The sequence below is a fragment of the Lathamus discolor genome, chromosome 2, assembly GCF_037157495.1.
Source record: "Lathamus discolor isolate bLatDis1 chromosome 2, bLatDis1.hap1, whole genome shotgun sequence".
Lineage (NCBI taxonomy): Eukaryota > Metazoa > Chordata > Aves > Psittaciformes > Psittacidae > Lathamus > Lathamus discolor.
In genome coordinates, this window is record NC_088885.1 from 30,217,032 (window position 1) to 30,232,084 (window position 15,053).

The 15,053-nt window shown below is 36.3% G+C and overlaps 1 protein-coding gene across 3 annotated transcripts in view; it reads right to left on the reverse strand.

Annotated features, from left to right (window-relative positions):
* SNX13 (sorting nexin 13) overlaps window positions 1–15,053 on the reverse strand; it is a 64,721-nt gene that overhangs the window by 15,995 nt on the left and 33,673 nt on the right. For all 3 annotated transcript variants that reach the window (XM_065666270.1, XM_065666269.1, XM_065666268.1), the window contains 9 exons: window positions 14,962–15,045; window positions 12,204–12,342; window positions 11,682–11,770; window positions 10,429–10,528; window positions 8,576–8,769; window positions 6,587–6,691; window positions 5,882–6,014; window positions 5,133–5,170; window positions 1,842–1,911 (listed from right to left, as the gene is read on the reverse strand). In XM_065666270.1, the coding sequence (XP_065522342.1) occupies window positions 1,842–1,911; window positions 5,133–5,170; window positions 5,882–6,014; window positions 6,587–6,691; window positions 8,576–8,769; window positions 10,429–10,528; window positions 11,682–11,770; window positions 12,204–12,342; window positions 14,962–15,045 (952 nt within the window). The remainder of the gene's footprint in view (window positions 1–1,841; window positions 1,912–5,132; window positions 5,171–5,881; window positions 6,015–6,586; window positions 6,692–8,575; window positions 8,770–10,428; window positions 10,529–11,681; window positions 11,771–12,203; window positions 12,343–14,961; window positions 15,046–15,053) is intronic.

The following is a 15,053-nucleotide window of genomic DNA, read 5'->3' on the forward strand; positions in this document are numbered from 1 at the left end:
TGGAATTCTCCCAGCATAGATTTTGTTTCAAAGACTTTCATTTAATCTACAGAACAACCTAGAACCAATATTGTTTACACTGCACACCATTTAAATTGGTAACATGTTGTACCTCTAGGTACCTCTGTTGTACCTTTAGCCAATGCCCAGCAACCATAATTTTCCAGTGGCTAGATAAAATAATTTTTAATCAAGTTCTGTGGATTTTTCAAGGCCTCCCCACTCCATAAAATACACTTCCTGACAAATCATCACCTCCAATGTCCAGCCTTGACTTTTCTCAGGTATAATGCCAAGGTCTAGACAGCCAGGGAGCAGCTCCAGTTTAGAAGCAGCTGCTGACAGTGCCAGAATTACTCACTAGCAAGTTGCACAGTGGGCATGGAGCATCTTTTCTTTGCCATCTACCCTCTAGAAGAATGTAGAGTGCTGAATCCCAAGAAAAAAGAGCAAGCAGTCAGGATGATGTCAAAAGACTGCCCAGGGAATAGAGCCAGGGAATCCCAGCCCCACATATACTGAGCAAGCCCTATACTCTAAAACCCATACTGACTGTTCTCCTGTGCAGTCACCAGACCACATCTCAGGGGCATTGCTAAGTTGCACCTTTAGGAGTAACACTTCAGGACAAGAACAGCAGAAAAAGAAAGAAATTGTCCCCACCACCCCTTGTGTCACAACCTCTTAATCAGCATTTATTCTGCAACACAAGACAAGACAAATCCTCAAAGACTAGGGTGAAGATCTTGTATACACCCCAGAAGCACAGTAAAGGGTAGTAGGGGAAGAGGAAAGGCAGAGGAAAGGAGCTTGTACACAGCTTCAAGATGCACCTACTGCCTGTAGCACCCCGAAAGCAGGTACTTGTATTTCTTGTTCAAACATGAGGTGAAGAGGAATAACATGTCCAGTTTAATCTATCTTACAATATGAGCCTGTAGGCACCCCTGGTTCAACTGGAATATTACGGATTCACAGATGCAAGCTAACAGTTATCAATACAGACTGCCATTAAGATTATAAATTTAACGTAATTTATGTGGTTCTAAGTTTAACTTCTTTCTTAGATCAAAACAATGAAACATCCAAGTTTAATTCTGGAAAAAAATATCACACGCCATTTTAATAAAAACCCAAACTTCTACTTTTTAACTTTAAAATTACCTTTTAAAAATTTTTTATTTTAAAATTATTACTTTAAAAAAAAAGTATCTGAAGATCAATTCACAATTTAATTACCCAGTAGAATCTCAAATAACAAGAATATCTGCAAATAATATTTGAGAAGTTTGTTTTTTTTTTCTCATGTAATAAAAAAAAAAGGTTACTTTATTACTAGGCAATTTTTTTCAGAAGACTACCGAAAATGCCACCACTGTAATGAATGAAGTCACTTCCATAAATTAAGCTAAGTCAACAGGGAAGCACAAAAATAGGGAAAAATGTTATAGTAAGAGAAGTAAACAGTCAAGAAATATTATTGTGTGACTAGAAAAACAAAAATGGCTTTCAGAATTTATCCTTTAAATCATTTTTAAAATAAATGCTACCGAAAATTAGGTTTAATGAATGATTCTCCAGATACAGGAAAAATAATAATATGACCATAAACACAAAAAAATTAAAATCACATTTTAAGTACAGGTATATAGTCTATGACCTACAGTACCAGTCCTATAAGGATTTCCATTACATGGACTTAATAGAAAATAAGAATTCAAACGTTTTAAGAGGCTAAAAAAAAAAAAAAAGGATTAGGATTCCAAGGGCCTGTAATATTAAAAAAATGTAAAATAAATGGCAGAAACAGGGTAAGTAACCATCATAACAGATTCACTTACCAGTATCTGAGATGTATGCATGAAGTTGAACTGTCTCATCAGAAGGGACATTTGAAAGGTCATCTAAGGACTGTGGGTTGGGGGAGGGAGAGGAAAAGGAAGAAATAGGCAAGACAGAATAAGATCACAGATACGTCTCCTTTGAGAGAGGCTTTTTGATTCATCCATTTAATTTTCAAGCTTTCAGCTTACTACACTAATAGAATAGCTTAATGAACTGCAATAATGCAACTAAGTGTTTGTATTGCCTGGTTACTAAAGCCTTTCTTCTACTTAAGAGTGTAGAGCCCTTCATTTCCCCTACCAGTTTCACAATTTTGTGACCACTCTAACATTTGCCACTTTCACTTGATACCCCAACTCTAGTAGAAGTACAGCTTCAAATAGTTTTACCGCGTATGAAAAAAAAACCCAAAGCAAACAATGTAACCCAAACCACTGCAGTTACAGATGTTGAATAACAAATCTTTCAGGTTTATCTTTTATATCCTTTTGTTTTCCTTTAATTAAGTGAAAGCACTACACAAAAGTTACAGTGCAGTAAAACCATTCAGATTTCTCTGCCACATGCAAAGAAACCCAGCTTTCCTCAAATGTTTTCCCTTATAAAAAATGAACAGGTACATCCTCAGCTGGCTAATGCCCTGACTCCCTATTCAGTAACTGTTGGGACCAAAAGAAGCCCAATGGGTCTTTTAGAGTAGCTTTGCTATTACTTCAAATTAATACATCTGACTACTAAGATTTAACATGATAAAGCTCTGCAAGATAACTGGGTGAAAAGCTTACGTCAAATTAAAACCTCAATAGGCATTAATCAAGTTTCTAAACTCCTGTTGCCTTAAATCTTATGGAATTACAATCAAAAGATAGGTTGGACTTGAAAACAAATTACTTATAAAAACTCTGCTCTTGTTCATTCCTCATCTGAATTTTTATTATCCCTATGATGCTGCAACATAATACTCCACCCCTTCCTTTTCAAGTTGTCTGGAGGGAACAGCTCTTCTTTGCCTCAACCACTCAGTCTCTGCTAAACATCCACTACAGAAGGCAAGGAAAATATATTTCTGCTGTAAAGTTTAGACACTAAATAAATGGTGTCATTAAAAAGGTCTGAACACATTAACTATGCTTTAACATGTACTGCAGTAAGAAGTCTCCTAAGTATTTCATGATAGAACTCACTACCGTAACTACTCCTGTGGCAAGGCATTATACAGCAACAGTTAATATGAGTAAATGAAATGGCTGAAGCTTGAGCAGATAGCACAACAGTTTCTACTTAATACAACCTAATATCTTTGACATTAGATATACTCACAGGAACACAAGTTAATTAAAAAGCAAAAATATCACACCACAACCCCATCTTATTTAATACACTGTCATTAGCTAAAAGTACAGAAATGCCCTGACCTTTGAAGTCACCTTTCCAAGGTCTGTTTTTCTTCATGTAACTGGCTAACACAAGGGGGCTAAACTATGTGTACAGAAATTTGCTCTTGACATGGAATTCAGCCAGGAAAAACTAATCTACTGGTATTCAAACACCTGTAAAAGCACTGAAAATCCTAGACAATATGGCCTACAGAAAGCAAAAGTTCTTCAGCATACATAAAGGATTATGCATTTCTGGTAGAATGTTCTTCATTCTTAATGCAAATAATAAATATACTATTCTGCAAACATACTTTCACAACAAAAAAAAACCCAAACAAACAAAAAAAATAAAGACCTTTGACTGTAACATGCAATTATCTATTTGGATTGCAACAGTGCTTGATAAAGGTTTTAAGACTTTACACCTTAGTTTGGAAAGGCCATATGAAACTAAGCAGCAGATAACAACCAGCTAAAGGAGCCACTGCAGTGACCAAACCCCATCCATAAAACATGACTTTCATGTCAGAACATTCTTAGAAAAAGTGCTTGAGACATCTGAAAGATCTTTTTAAAAGCCAAGTCAATTAAAAGAATCTCTTGGGAAATATCACCAGAGTTATATGCCAATTTATAAAAAATATGGCTAAATTAAATCTGCATTCTGTATTTAACAGGAATTGATGTAAATTGTATCAGCTGAACACTTCCCCTTTTCTTTGTATTTCAAAATATAAACAAGAGGAAAACAATACAGAAAAAAATCCCAGCTTCAAAAACCAAAAAATATAAACAAACCCCACAACCCACAGGGAAACACGTTTACATTTATGTTAAATGTGTTCCTTTACAAAATAAACTCTCTTCCTCTGCATGCAAGCATGAGCTAACCAATGCACTGGAACTGCTAGAGAGCTACAGCATCTTCCAAGAATGAAACGGAAGGGCACGTGAATCACATAAGCCAGGAAATTGTATGCAGATTGCAAACCTTCCTAAAACGGAAAGATTTGGAAAAATACTCTCATATGCCGAGCTGAGCCTTTTGTACCTTGTGGCTCAGCTACATGTAACCTGAAAAAACAAGGGGAGGAAATACATAAAATTTTTTATGATTTTTCCTTTTTAAATAGCTGTCATTTGATTTCTGGTTTAAAAGATTTTGATTCTAGTGAAATCTATGTGGCATAGTTTATTTGGAAAAAGGCTGGTAGAAGTATATAATTCTCTTTATACTTATCTAACCACTGGTAAATGCAGAAGCATATTTCAAGTTTTAGGTTCATTCCGGTAACAAAGATTCTGACAAACTGACTCAGCCAAGAATTGCTAAAAACCAAAAAAAAAACGCTAAGCGAAACAAAAAACAACCAAATCAAGAACTGAACATCAAAAAGGTCAGATTACAAAACAAAGATCCTATTCTGAGTGAATTCCAGGTACTTCTAAGTTTCCAAATCAAATCTTACCTCAAAAAACCCACAAACAACAATCAACCTAAGAAAATTTGATTAAATGCCTCATTTTACAGTCTATTTGTATTTTATCAGTCAAGATCTCAATTTCAAAGGATTTGTTTTCACCAGACTTCAAATTTATGCCTATTAAAAAAAAAAAAGGCAGGAATAAGAAAATAAGCTTTGCATAAATTAAATACATATTATTACACATTGTTTCTGTGAGAAACAATGTAAAATTTCATGAAGAAAGGAAAGTACAAAAGGGACGGTTTTATCTTGCAGATTGATACCTTACATGTGTTTGAATTCAAGAACTTTTTCAGAAATTAAGCTGCAGTGAAGTAAAACCTCTAATACACATAATTTAAGCTAGTTTAATAATAATTTTCCTACTATTGGGGGTGAAAAATACTAATCATCAAAAACCCATAAAAATCCAAACACTTACCAGATTTATGCTGCCAGTAGGAGACCCATTAAATGATTCTGTGAGCAGTGAGAAAGTAGAAAGAAAAAAGAGGTTAGAAGATTTTCTCCAATGTTGGGCCACACACAAGGAATAAAAATGCAAAAACATAATAGCAAATAGTGGACAACTGAATTTGCACAAAATTTCAAGGTTTCAATAAAGACACATAAGGGAAATGCATGTAAGTTTGTACAGCTACAGATATGAAATAAATACTAAGGAGAATATTCCTTTTAACTTTATAGCACCACATGAAATTGCTTCACTAATGAGTCAGCTGAATACTTAAAGAATTTACATTAGATTTGTATTTCAGGTAACGAGAAGAATTATTTAAATTGCTTTAAAAAGCCCCATCTCTTATGTACTTTCGATTTCTATTTCCAGATGAAAAATATGAATATAGTTATGTATCAAAACAACCCAATATGTTAAGAGAGCCTCAAATATTTCTGGAAAAAAAAAAAGAAAAAAAAAAGTTGCACATTTACTTTAGCAACATACTTACTACCAAAGCTTAAAAGAAATGTGATATTAATAAACTTACTACAGAAAAAAAATATTTACAAAAGCAGCACAAGAAAGTAACATGAATTTAAACATTAGTTTAAGAATCAGATGTGATACTACATGAATTTCTTCTCAAAAGCAGCGTGGATAACTTCCTGATTTTCATTTTAAAGCATAAAAAAAGAATGGTCCCAAGAAATCCCTCTTATAGAGCTTACCTCCTTCACCATCATCTGACCCTCTGAAACTAGGATCCTTCAGCATATCCAGCTCAGCTAACATACGCACATACAACACATTCTGTTTGAACGAAGGGTAGAATCTTTCATCTCGCAGCATCAATTCATACACCTGATTGATTAAATGCAAAAAGTATTTCTAAGGTCAGCTTTTATATTTCAATCAGGCAAGCTTTCCTAATTTCTGCTCGAACAACATCTATGCACTCTGTGTATCTGGGTTTCCTTTAAAACCCTAATGCAAGTCTGTGACATTTCAATTCAGGATTACACTTAACAGAAAGGTTATGAAAACTAACTGTGCTAGAAGTATAAAACAGTCTCCGAAAATATTTAACTAGTGAGACATGCATGGATAGGAAGGGCAATAGTACACGAAATTTAAATGCTTCCTTCCTCTCTTCTTAACTTTCCAATTGCAATGTAAACATATTTGACCTTTACCCACTTCAGAACAGGTTCTCTCAGAGTTTGATAAACTTTGTTAATAAACTATAAATGTAGACCTGTAAACACTTAAGAGGGACAAGGTGAGAAGAGGGACAAGGTGAGAAGAGGGAAAGGAAGAGAGGGAAGACACTGCATACTACTTTCCTGAAAATCTCCAGTTCAGCCAATACAGTATAATCCTACCCCACAAAAGGTTTAAGAGTTCTTATGAAATACAGGATAAATAAAGTATACCTTTCTCTGAATATCATCAAAGATTTCAGGTGTCGGATCTTCATGGTTCAGTGTTTCTGCCAGTTTTGCTACTAAGCTGTCATCAATATTAACTCTCGGAGATGCCTGCACAGAGATCTAAATCAACTTCTGCAGCATAAAAATAAGAAAGCCTCTATTTCCACAAATAAAATACCACACAATGCTGCAATTTTCTAAGTAAACGGAATTCCTTTATTAGTATCTCTAGGACAAACAAGAGCACTGTAAACCCTCTTCTCCACCAAAATTAAATTTAGAGTTGGTATTAAAACTCAGAGGTTTCAGGATTAAATACTAAGAATCGCTTCAAAAACAGCTTACGCATGTTACTTTGAAGCAATGTCTAAACCAGATTTACTCAGGCCTAAAAACAGAATTTATTTACTTATGAATAGAAAGTTCTCGATTCAGAAATCAAGAACAAGCCAGAAAGTAGATGTACGAATTCCTCAAATATCTGAGGAAAGGCTAAGTTTGTCAACTCTGACACTTTCTGGAAAGTTTACCAGTAGCTGTAATCGTGGCTTTTTATGCAATTACAGCTATCAGCATTCTGTTTCAGCCATCAGACTCCCGGTCATTTCTCAGCGTGACATTTCAAACTATTGCTCGTTAAGCACTCCTTTAGAGAAGCCCAATTTCACATACTTTCCCCATCCTATGCAATGGAGACAGGGAGCCAGCACTGAATCAGACCCAAAGCAGCTCACTTGACAGCATAGCTGAGAGGCTGACTTAATTGGCTTTGGAACAGATCTAGAGCTAGGTGTCTTCTGACTTCAAGCTGACTTCAGTTGGCTCAAAAACCCAACACAGCAACCTCTACACAGACGACCACGTTGATAAGACTATGGAGGTGATGACCAAAGTTAAAGAAATGATGCAGAAAGACAAGTATTACAAGATATTTGGGGGATTTGTTGAGTGAAACTTTTGAGTGAGAGGTGATTTTTGTGCATACACAAATTCAGAACAAAGATGCTTTGTCAGCACAAGTTGATAAGTGTTTTATTTCATAGAAGACATTTATTACAAGACTACTGGAAGCATTCAAGCTTAGCTTATTGAAAGATACCTAGTGGTGGTATTTGAGCAACTTAGACAACTGTAGAGAGGCACAGGAAGTTACTCCATTTGAAAATCCATTCTTAATCCAAGTTTGTAAAAATACTGGGTTGGGTTGTTCTAAAAAACAATTCTTCTTAAAGGAAGGGGAAAGGGGAAAGGGGAAAGGGGAAAGGGGAAAGGGGAAAGGGGAAAGGGGAAAGGGGAAAGGGGAAAGGGGAAAGGGGAAAGGGGAAAGGGGAAAGGGGAAAGGGGAAAGGGGAAAGGGGAAAGGGGAAAGGGGAAAGGGGAAAGGGGAAAGGGGAAAGGGGAAAGGGGAAAGGGGAAAGGGGAAAGGGGAAAGGGGAAAGGGGAAAGGGGAAAGGGGAAAGGGGAAAGGGGAAAGGGGAAAGGGGAAAGGGGAAAGGGGAAAGGGGAAAGGGGAAAGGGGAAAGGGGAAAGGGGAAAGGGGAAAGGGGAAAGGGGAAAGGGGAAAGGGGAAAGGGGAAAGGGGAAAGGGGAAAGGGGAAAGGGGAAAGGGGAAAGGGGAAAGGGGAAAGGGGAAAGGGGAAAGGGGAAAGGGGAAAGGGGAAAGGGGAAAGGGGAAAGGGGAAAGGGGACACAGAGGGACAGAATTTCTTTTTCTGTCTTTACATTTTGTCTCATTTTTCTCCATTCTAGAAAGGCAGCTTCTGAGGAACACAGTCAGAGCTAGTTTGAGCCTTTTAAATCAAGGGGGGCTGGGGGAGGAAAGCAAGACATTTGCTGAACATAAGGAGAAAGAAGATACACAAGTAATAGCTTAAATGCCAACCTGTAAACAACTTGTGCTACATCACGTCCATTTCACATTAACATAGCCTAATTACCAAGGAAGCATCTGCACAAAGAATAAATTGCAAACAATGCAGAAGTTATTCCTACCTTTTCTGATAAATATTGCTCATAAACTCCAAATGCAGCTGCTCTTAATAGACCCTTGGTTTGATTAGTCTGATGTTTTCCATCTTTCTGCCGGCTTTGAAGTACCTCCAGCTGTTGCTGTGCCGTAACCCTGTATCCTTCCACTGTCATCCAGAAAAACAGATGTGCTTGGCCACCAGTCTGCTGCATGTAATCTACAGAAAACAGCCACCACACAATCATAGTTATTCTTGTGCATCTTAAAATAAGATTTCTCTATGATGTTAACTACATACTGAACTTCAGGTTCTGGTTATGCATTCAGAACATTTGACTCTCATCTAGAGTCAAAAAATGTACTACATACATATTGGTGATAATCAGTAAACGAAATCGGGAGCAAAGTCTAGGAATTAAGCACAGAGTTCTAAAATGCATGCGTAAAAAGCGAATCCAACATTACTGTGAGGCTATAACAGACTTTTACAGCGTGACAGAAGCTGAGAGGAAGTTCAAACTTAAATTCTAACAGGTCATGCACACAGAATCATAGAATCACTTAGGCTGGAAGATACCTTTAAGAACAGAGTCCAACACCATTAAGTCCACCACTAAAACTTGCCACTAGGTGCCACATTTCCATGCTTTTTTTTTAAAAAACTCCAGGGATGGAGACTCAACCACTTCCCTGGGCTGTTCCAACAACTCACAATGCTTTCAGTGAAACATTTTTCCTAATATCCAATCTAAACCTCTCTTGGTGCAACTTGAGGCCATTTGCTCTTGTCCTACTACTTGTTACTTTGGAGAAGAGACCAACACCCACCACCTTGTCTGCTGGCACATGGGAACAGCCTGTTCTGGTGCCTTTAAGACACCTTGAAGAATGCCCAGCCTTCCTGGACTTCTTTGCCCTTCAGGACTGCCTCCCAATGGACTCTTGTCAACCAAGCCCTTAAACAGGCCAAAGTTTTCCCTCCAGAAGGTCAAGATGGTACTTCTGCTAACCCTCCATCCTTACTGCTCCAAGAATTGAAAATTACCATTTCATGATAGCTATGGCAAAGACAGCTTCCAATCATCATATGACCTTCTCTGCTTGCAAACAACAGGTCCACTGGGGTGCCCCTTCCCTAGCTGGCTCCCTCAACAGCTGTGTCAGGAAGTTATCTTCCACACATTCCAGGAACCTCCTGGACATCTTCCTTTCTTCTGTACTGTATTTTCCTCTATTGCATTAAAAGGATTACCACCACCACCAAAACTGACAGATATTCTTGGTAATGACATCAGCAGCCCAATTAATGCACAGAAGATAATCAAACATTAAAAAGTATTAAAAATTAATTATACAACTTTAATCCATCTATCAATTTCTTGATTATAGGATAAACCTAAAGTAGTACATAAATTAATGCTGTATTTTAGCTTCTCAAATAGACAACCTTCAGTAGCCTTATAATCTTCTAAGCTTCAACCTAGCATCTATAACCATTAGTTCCAATAGCTTCAGTGAGACCAGCAGAAGGTTAATGACTGTGGTAAGTTTCCGTCATTTCAATTATAAACTTACAAGCAACTCTTGCAATGATTCTGTCCTAAACAGAACAAAATGAAGTGACAGACCATGAAACACTGCAAGAATAGTCTTACAGGGAGATCAGTATTCAAACAAGCTTGATACAAGTTCTTGTAAGTACGGTGTTCTGAACAGTTACTATAGATTGACTAGCAAAAAACATTTCTGTTCCCTCTGGCAAGGGGCTTATACACATTCAGCTCTCAGACATCTGTATTTAGTGACTTTGAGTGAACAATCCTGTGAGTTAGCATATTCTTTACAAATAAAGTAAATCAGAGAAATTACCACTTACCCATAAAAAATTGTAGTGCAACATTGTCTACCAGAATATGGTCCAGAGGGACTGTGCAAAGTTTTCCAAAGTTTGCTGCCAGCTTCACAGTATCTATTTCCTGTAAGACACAGTTTAGTGGGTTCATAGGCTTTAATTTTTTTTTTTTATTAGCTTTTAAAACTTCTACTTACCACAAGGCAGATATAATAAAAATTTACAATATAAATAATAAAGCAGCTTCTCCACGGTTATTTTCACAATCACTAGTAAGTGAAGATCAAGATCGTAAGGTTATTTTCTCATAACTATTTGCCATCAACATGGATTATTTCTGCTACATGGAAAACTGGTTTTAAACACTGTTGTTAATGTAGTACTATACAGATCAAATTAACTACAAATCCTTCATCAACAGTAACAGTAGTGTGAAAATGAATTAACGGGATGAACTAATTTTGGTATTTAATGGGGTACAGGTCACCATAACTTAATCTCTGCCCAACTTTCTTCCATGAATGTCACATCTTGGTACAGTAATGATTCTGGGTCCAGTCGTAGAAAACTTAATCATGTTAACAGTCAATATGCACCAGATTAACATTATCTTGGAGCCACATGTAGGTCCAATTAATAGAGTCAAGAAACCAAGCAAAGTGAAACATACAGACTTTGCCAACCTTAAAATATGAAGCAATATATAAAATAAGAAAGAAAAATAACATGAGGTTCACAAACTTAAATTCCAGTTTGCCTTACACTTTTCATTGAACTAAATAGGTAAATATGTTTAATTAAAGGAAATATACTGAGCCTACAAGGTGTGGCGAAATAATCAGCAAGAAGAGAGAGTTTTGCCAAAAACTAATAAGCTTGAAGCCCACAAGGTATGCACTGGAGCAGCAAAAAAAAGAACTGAATCTAGGTGCATAAATACAAAGATGCTTTGCACCCATGTAACATTTTGGTGTAACTCCTGTATTGAGAGGGTAAGAATAGTTTAAGATGTACTGACATTTAAACTACCTAAGCCAGAATCAAAAGAAAAAAAAAAAATCAAAATTTTTTAACCTCTAGAAATTTTTTCTGTACTTAAACTGCAAATACCACACTAACTACAGTTAATATATATAGATAAATAGTTGTATAATATATTGGCTGTAACTTCATGCTTCAAGTTGTGTTTCAAAACACAAGAATTAAAAACTTAGACTGAAGTTGCAAGTCACTTGAAACTTTACTCTTTTGGAACTAAAAAAATCGGAAACACTTACTTTTCCTGACTGCAACCTCTGAATTCTTGAATCACATACTTTAATAACATATAATAAACTGTTTATTTGATTTTTTATAGTGTTGATATCTGAAAACAAAAACAAAGAGGATTAAGCCATGCAGATGAGTAAACTTCTGAAATGCTGTTAAAATACCATACAAAAAGTGAAACACCACATACAAAACACACTGGCTTTGAAGATAAGAGGATTTTTTTCAGTTTTAATACCTTACTGATAAAAGTGAACAGGAATAAATGTTCTTCTTTTTCCTTTTTTGGATTAACTGTTAAGTGACTACCAATACTAAAGTATTACTGAATTTCAAAACCATCAGTCAGGCAACTTTCAATTCAATGGGAAGTATACATACTTAACCAGTTAGTCTATATATTAAAAAAAAAAAAAAAAAGAAACACAAACCAAAAAAACCAAAACCAAACAACACCCAAAACCCCAACCCAACAAACACAAAATCATGTTGGCATCTGCATTTCATATTTTGTAAAATATAGCACTAACCATCTCCTGCTGTATCTAGAGATCGAAGATACTGAAGTTCTTCACTTGCTTTATCTTTCACTGCTTCCAACTCTCCTATATTATCACTTAATTTAATAATATTCATGAAGGCCTCATAGTTACAGTTGGAATCACGAATCTGAAACAAAGTTTTATAGTGTAAATAATGTAATACAACTAAAAGCAGGACATGATTTTTCATTAAGTGAATTATTCTGATACAGCACTGTGAAGCATCATTTTGAAAACACTTTGCTACTTCTAAACCTCCCTTTTGGTAATAAAATTTTACACGGACTGAGGAAGAAGAATCATTTGCAGTCAAAACCTATTTCACACCATAATTTTCTGTTTTCAAGAAGAAGACACATGGAATTCCATCTTGATGATCTTGTCCAAAACCCCATCAAACTTCTTCTGCTATTACCCACCTCCTTAGCTAAGCAGGCAGAAACTGGTGAGACCACTGAAAAGGTTCCAGCTTTGCCAAGGTCCCCTGCAAGTGTACATGTCCCAGTGTAATGGCTTCTTAAGATACAGAATTACAAAAAGAATGAAAACATTCTACAATGTAATCATAACCTACTGGGAAAAAAAAAAAAGGAAAATAAAAAAGGAAATTACTGAATTAATAAATATCCTCTCTGAAACCCTAATTCAGATAGCTTAATAGTACTGACAAAGGGTATCTCAATACGTACTGTTTTTCCACTATTGGCAGAGATGGAACCTGCTCAAAAGACTCAAAAGAATTTGTGCAAGTTGAGGAAGCCTGCTGCGCCACCACGATCACTGGAAACTGTGTTGTGAACGCATTGTGGAGATCAGGGAAAGATTGGAAGCTTTATAGCATCTGCATGCAGGTGCAGAGGGTTGAGTTTTAGTGCTGTCTTTATCATCCAAAGCCACAAAAAGTCACTTCACCCACATCTTTTATAAAGACTTGTTTTGCTATGAAAATGCAGTTCTTGGTCTGTACTGCAGAAGTGCACTGACCCAAGTTGCACAGAGCACAAAGAATGACGACTGGATACCTTTGACCTAATCTAATGGAAAATCTTACCAGATTTTGAATAGTACAGGCAATACTTGGAATTCAAACATTCCGTAGAAACTTGAAGGGAGACAAGTTTAGATTAACTTTTAATTTTACTGCAAGATAATTAGTATCAAACTGTAGTGTGCCTAGAAACATGGAATTAAACTTCTTACTTTCAGAAACTGAATATTTTCATTTAAATCTGATTCTATGTCACAGGCTCCAAAAGAAGCTAGAATTTACTTCAGTCATCTCTACTTCTGACCTTAGTTTCTGCTGCAATCTTCATTTCGTAAAACTTCTATTTTTTAAAGCATTAATTCTTCCTTATCTTTCCCCCAGCACATTTACTTCTGTGTCTCAGAAAGAAATTATGAAAATTAGTATTTGGGACATCACCACCATAACAGAAAGCTTCGTAAGTTAGATTGGATATAAGGAGGAAATTCTTTCCTGTTAGGGTGGTGAGGCATTGGAATGGGTTGCCCAGGGGGGTTGTGAGTGCTCCATCCCTGGCAGTGTTCAAGGCCAGGGTGGATGAAGCCTTTGGTGGGATGGTTTAGTGTGAGGTGTCCCTGCCTGTTGCAGGGGGGTTGGAACTAGATGATCTTGAGGTCCTTTCCAACCCTAACTATTCTATGATTCTATGATTCTATAAAAAACTCAGAATTCTATCTTTGGAAGCAGCTGGGGGCAGTGCTCAGTAAATAAAGAATAAGGCTAAGTTACAAATAAAGAACATGTGTAGGAGGAAAGGGGAAACAAAAACTGAAAAGCTTAGTCCATATGAGCAGCAGTATTTGTTCTCATTAAAACTAGGTTCCTGCAGAGAAGAAGCATGCAAACTTTTACATGAAACTGAAGTGGCTGCAATGAAGGGAACATTATACACATACACCTCAATTCATTCCATATGTAAGAACTTTTACACTGAAATCCAAATTTCAGCATAGTTTCTTATGCTTTGGTTTACAGCATAGTAATTGAACACACTCTATAAGACTAAAATATATGAATACAAGTAGGGAGAACTGGCAGGGGTGGGGGGAGGGAGATATACTTGATTCTGACCTATAAGGGATAATAAACTACAAGTTTTAACTTGCTCTGCAAAAAAACAGTAACATGAATTAAAAAGTGTGAATATTCTATTTATGTTAATTTTACTTTACAGTACTACTTTTAAATGTTGGATTAGGGAGTTGCAGGTGCACTGGAGAGAGATCAAAGTAAAGACTTAACTTCTTCCCACTCAGTTAATTTATTAACTGTTTCCACAGACATCCCTAAACCAATTACCTTGAGATTCCTTAGCAGAAGCAAAAAAACCCTATCTCACTACTTGTCATTCTGGAGGCCTCTTAAGCTTTAAAGGACACACTGTAAAAATAGTCGAGGAAAAAATCTTTCACAGTTACTTCCACTCAGCTTTACACTGTCATTTATCTGTACTCAGCCAGGCAACTTCTGCCTAACCACCACAACCATATACAGATAATACAGACATAGTGTGAATGTGTGTGTGTACATATATATATTTTGATAACAACATATAGATATATTTTAACATAGCACACGTAAGATCACCATCTCTGCTGATATATCCACTGATAGATATCTGGTAGAGAAGTTATCTGCCATGATTACAGGGAACACAAGTAAAGCTCTATATGAAAATAGTCTGGAAATATCCCTCATTTTCAACATCATAAATCTTACCATCCATATGACATACTGATTAATATAATCAGGATCACTGAGCTGGTTTATTAATGGAAGAAGAATTCCTCGGGAGAGGATTTCCTGAAAAA